The sequence below is a fragment of the Centroberyx gerrardi genome, chromosome 12, assembly GCF_048128805.1.
Source record: "Centroberyx gerrardi isolate f3 chromosome 12, fCenGer3.hap1.cur.20231027, whole genome shotgun sequence".
In the NCBI taxonomy this organism is placed as follows: Eukaryota; Metazoa; Chordata; class Actinopteri; order Beryciformes; family Berycidae; genus Centroberyx; species Centroberyx gerrardi.
In genome coordinates, this window is record NC_136008.1 from 7,442,348 (window position 1) to 7,448,141 (window position 5,794).

Genomic DNA, 5,794 nt, shown 5'->3' on the forward strand with positions numbered 1-5,794 from the left:
ATATTGATTTAAAGGATTTTATTACAACCTAAAGTAGTTTACAAGCTTCTGGCCAAAAAAAAAATAGAAACTGAGGAGTAACATGTTGTTGGCACAAAGTGTCATCAGTTAATTTGATTAGAAATCAATAAAATGGGCTGGACTGCTCGGGTGAAGTCCAAGTCAAACTCATGTCCTTGTGGAGAACGATCTTCCCAAGTTGAGGATGAAGAGGATGAACTTCTCACAAACGATCCTTTCAAACGGTGTTACAAAGAGCTTTATGAACAATAAAACAATAATCGAGTCACTAACATAAAACACCAGACTTGACTTAAAACTATTGAATTATGCCATCAGGTACATACAAAAGTAGAGCACATTGCAATTTTCTTGCGGTTACAGTGTATTGTGATTTACTGTACAAAGCTGTAGCATTTAAAACGCACTGAAAACTATATGCAAGAATGGCTGGCCTGCATTTATTTATAACGCTAATAAACTCTTACAAAGGATGTGTCATTTTTGGGACAAAACATACAATATATAAGTTTAATAACAAGACATGTTGTGTTAAAATGTATTTTCATGAACACATCTTGTGTTGAAAAGTAACACAATTGTGTGTTGTCCCAAAGAAGACACACAGATGTGTTAAAAATGACACATCCTTTGTAAGAGTGTATTAGCGTTATTTTATCAATCGCTGTCTTCCAACAACCTAAACCAATCTTTTTTTGTCAGACGTCTCTTACTTATTTTAGATCTCGCTCACAAAACAAAACACAAGTCGTCGTTAACCCCGTTTCCTTGTTTGTTTAGGTGTCCTGACATCCTCCTTCCTGTCCTCTCTTCTTCTTCTTCTTCTTCTTCCTTTAACGCTCCTCTATGTCACTTCCTCCTCCAGGGACGCACCAAACCGGAGAACTGCTCCATTATGTAAAGCCAGACGCCACCTCACCCGAGTCCACAGCCTCCTGCACCCCGCAGAGGCGACTTATTTTCTACCATTTGGGATATCGTCCTTTTTTTATTTTCCTTTTTATGTTTTATATGATCTCGTCTTATTTTGTATTCAAAATAATCTGCAGGTTAGATGTGCTTCGAGGTTTGGCAAAGGGCATAGGATTTCCTTTATTTCGCTTTTTTGGAGTTTGTATATTCCAGTTATGTTAATTGCATGTGTGCTGTGCTCTTGCTTGTACTGTATTCTGCTCTGCGCGCGCACACACACACACACACACACACACACACACACACACAGCTCCATTGACCAGCGCTTCTGCTTTGATCTGAGCTGGGGTTTCACGTCTAATGGCCAGGCTGTCAACACTCAACACGCACAGCTAGTGAACCCTGTCAGGAGTGAGTCTGGGGGGGGAGAGGGGGAGGGGTGGGGTGGGGGTGGAGTTGGGGGGGTTCAGGCCCGCTACAACCAGGGGGTCAGGGCCCTGGTATCCCGCATACACTACCCACCCGTTTCTGAATGCCACCTCATTGAGTGGGGATTAGCCCCGTCCTGACCTCATGGATTAGTGGGCAGAAATGACATGCATTGCTTGTGTATATGTATGTAGAGTGGCGTAAAGTCATTATAAAGCCATGCAGACAGTAGGAAAATTCATCACCGTGGGGTTTGTTAATCGTGTCCATTGAGTATTCCCATCAAATGTATAAAAAAATATATCAAATGATGAAGTTTACAATTGATAGATACATTTATTTGCCTTGGTTTTGGATTTTTGGTACAGTATTGTGCTATTTTTCTATGCTATGAAAAAGGTCAACTATAGTTTTTTTTGCTGGAAAAAATATAATAATGTTGCAAATGAATCACGCCGGTGTAAAACTTACCGGAAGGAAGCAAAAAGTACTGTAAGGTCAGGTTAAGTAAGCTCAGGGTGTTCAGCAGGTGTGTGTGCTTCTAGTCTCATCTACCACCTTTGCCTTAAAGAGAGTACATTCAACACTAATACATTTTCTATTGGGATTCAAATCGTATTGCGGGGCGCCTGTGGTCTAGACAGAGAAAAGGATTATTTCAGATGAATATTTTTTTCTGCCATTTCCAGCTTGATCCTAGAGAAATGGTGTTGTTTATGTTTCTGAAAGTCTGTGGAAATAAGGGATTGTGGTTGTTTGCTGAAGATATTGATTGTACCCAGTGAACTGAGTCATGAAAGTCTCAGTCTTGGCTAGATGTACATTAAAAGTAACATTGTTGCCTTATTGTTTTTTTATAGTAATTCCAAAGATGTTTTTGTCTTGATGACAGGAAGTGTACAATTTGTTTTCTACCTGGGGAAAATATATCAGGAATAGCTAGTTCATTCTGTGGAGTCTTTACTGACACATTTTGTCGTAACAACAAAAGTTTGTGCCATATTTTTTTATAGGATTTCTCAGTTTGTTCAATCATTATGTCAATCTTATCTGTATTGGCTCTGTCTGCAGCTATTGACAGGAGGTTTTTTTCAGTAACACTTTAAAAACCCACTTAATGACAGTTTCCTGTAACACTAATGTGCCTTTTAGAGGACAGAAAAATGTCTCCAATTATTGCCGCTGGTGGTTCTTTGCTCACATGCTTTGCAGTCTTGTGATGTCAGTTGTCCTCTGGTTGGTCTCTCTCCCAAAAACTGGTCATACGGGCTGTTTTTTTTTTTTTTTTCTTTGCAAATCCTCAGGCTTGCTTCGGGGATATGAGCAGGGTTGCGGGGTGTGTATACTTTGACTTTGTGTCTTTGGCTTGGCTTTATGTGCTGCATTTATTGAGGGCCTCGCCAGTTAATGCACAGCAGGTAGACTTGTACTGTAGTGTGGCAGCTTGAATTGTTTATACTCCAGAGAAAAGCATATCGAAGCATTTATGGAGAATACTTGATAGCTTTTGTTACATTTCTGTTTTGTATTGTACCTAATGCAACATATTACTGCCAAATTAGATTCTTTTTCCTTTTTTGTTTTTTTTACTTTATTGTTATAGTGAGCGAAAATGCCTTAAGTAGATGTCTGATTTTGACATTGTGAACCCCCAAGTGCCTTAGTCCAGATTTTGATGCTCATATAAGATAATAGTTAACAAAATCATGCTAATAGCCAGTTCCAAAGATGTTTAGTATTTGTCTTCTGAGACAGAGATTTATAATTACAGAATATATAATTCCAGATTTGTATGGTTATCTACATTTACATTTATAAGAGATGATTACTGTATATGCACATATATGATTACCAGTCAGTCCGTCCCACTTAAAACAGATAACTTAAAGGGGAGGTGGTCAGAATTTTCAGGGGCCTGTCTTATTGATTAACTAACCATTCGCAAAGATTTTATTTTATTTTTTCAAGAAATTGACAGCAGGCCTTTGTTGGCATTTGTCTGCAGTGTTAGTTCAAGTTAATGAAGAAACAAGACATTTCTCTCAAAATCCCCTTCAGTCCACCTGTGTGTTTTAGTTGGATAAGTCGTAGTAAGAGAAAGAATAAATATTGGACATTTGGAAAGACTTGCAGAGCAATGGTTTCGCTCCCCTTTGTCTTCCACTAGCATTGTAAGCAAATGCTATCAGGTGACTGATGCCACAAAAACCAAAAGACTTGAGAGGCCTTTATAAAATCCTGCACTCGCCCTTTTAAGACTTTATGAATCATTTCAACGACTTGATGCTTTAAAATGTCACTGAAAGGGATTTCAAGCTGCGAGCCATTAATGCTAAGGTTATAATTTGTTTGAAGTGGGATTTGTGTCGGATCTGTCATAACAATGCTATTACCAATATGGAAAAGTCATGCAATCAGTCGATGTAATGAATGTCTTTGTTTGCCTTTCTCTTTTCTAAAATAATGCCAAGTAAAATTCTTTACTCCATGATTGTGGTCTCATTATTTCCTTGATTTTGTTGGACTTGACATAAGTACACTTTGTCATTCCAAAAAAAAAAAAAACTGAACAAAAGTGCAGCCATTTTTTATTTACATTATATACAACATGTTGCATGGTTACATTCAGAAATATATGAACATTATGTATCAAACAGGAGCTCTACTGTACAAAACTATATCATTTAAAGCACATTGAAAACTTTTTCTCTTTGGGGTTTCTGTGGTCCATGTCCAAATGTGGAGTTAAAGGGAAGTTAAATGGACAGGATTATAAACTGAGGAGTTTGGTTCCAAAATGAAATGTCCAACATTTGAAAAAAGCAACAACTTCTCTTACAAATAACTGAGGCACAAAACTGAAAGACATCATGGCATTTTTAAAATGATTTGTAGGTCATTTAAGACCTTGGTTGACAAAATGACAACAGACTAGATCTACTATATTTTAGAAATATTAAATGATACATTTCATGTAATGATTTTCTTCCCCCCCAGACTGATACACATTTTGGAGTGGATCTGTTCAATACTGGCTGAAATGCAGCTGTTGGCAAAATGCCTAATGTGCCAGTTAAATTCCATGCAAATCCAAAAGCCAAGAGAGCCTTCAAGTGTGCATAATACTGTGCAGAAACATACATGATGCTGCCTTCTTTTGGCTTGTAATTCCCTATTTTGGTGATGCTTTACATTTTAAAACATACATGCAAAACGTGGTCCTTTATAGTTTGAGCGACTTTCTGAGCCTTGGTCCCATAAACCCATTCCAAACCCGTAATACAATTTGAATCTGAAAAAGGCTGCTCTTCTAAATTCCTGTTAAGCTGTTTTTTTTTTTTGGTTTATTTGTTTGTTTTTTGAAGATATAAGGTTTTCATCTGACAGCAGCAATAAGTAAGCCACATTTGGTTAAACACAAGGGACGCATGCATCCTTGTGTCCGTGCTGCATTCATGTCATATGGGAAAGACGGTAGATATGAGCTTTAGTACTTGAAAGTACTGTTCATCTCGACTTTCAGGTGGTAAACACTACCTGGGAAATCCTGGTACTTCATGACTTCTGAACATCAACAAGGAAGCACCTGCAGTCATGTGTGAGGAATGTTATATTCATTTTCAATAAAGGAAAAGTCATTTTTTAAGAGTCATTTTGACTTAAAATGCTGTGGCAGGACACAACTACTTGCTGGATTTTTCATTTGTGGTTGGCATTGCAATGTTTGGTTGTTGTAACACATGAACTCAAATGTATCACTCACTAAGCACATGTGTATTAAAGGTTTATTGTTGAGGGGGTGGGGGTCAGTTGGCAGGATTTTATCAGTTAAGTGAGGGGAGCCAATCAAGAAGTCTAGTTGTGATGCGTTGACTGGAGTTATCCCAAAACAGCCTGTAAAAAAGGATGGATTTTTGAAAATGCAATACCTTTACATTTAACCGCTCAAACAGAATAACATTTTAACAATGTACTTTAACCATCTTTGATCATATATTATGAACAGAACAAAATTTGAATTCCGATAACAGGGCCTCCTTAAAGGTGTGAAACAGCTGATTAGTAGGAACCAGAGTCTAGAGAAAACCTCCATTATGGTGTTTTGATGGCTTCAAATGAGTTCAAACACAAGAAAATTGCCTTGTGTTTTTTTTTTTTAACCATGAAGTCGTTTGACGGTTTTTCCCATGGGACATGAATGCAGCAGGAGTCCCACTGGCGTCGCCCCACTCCAGCCTTCTGCACCGCAGCCTGCTGGCTCCCCAGTCTGGATCACAAGTCCGTCATGGTGAGGCAAGTACCACTCTGATCCACAGGGGGGCAGTGTTTCCTCACAACACGTTGAGTTGAATGGGGGCATCCTCGTTATACAATCGTGCCTCAGTGGGACAGACCACCCCCCCCCCCCTCCCCTCCCCGCTGTCCTGTGGGT

General features: G+C 38.7%; 1 protein-coding gene across 4 annotated transcripts in view; it reads left to right on the top strand.

Annotated features, from left to right (window-relative positions):
- Nucleotides 1-3,853, top strand: part of lmna (lamin A) — a 31,063-nt gene extending 27,210 nt beyond the window's left edge. For all 4 annotated transcript variants that reach the window (XM_071907177.2, XM_078286960.1, XM_078286962.1 and 1 more), the window contains one exon: nucleotides 887-3,853. In XM_071907177.2, coding sequence (XP_071763278.1) covers nucleotides 887-922 — 36 coding nt within the window. In that variant the 3' untranslated portion in view covers nucleotides 923-3,853. The remainder of the gene's footprint in view (nucleotides 1-886) is intronic.
- Nucleotides 3,854-5,794: the final 1,941 nt, after the last annotated feature.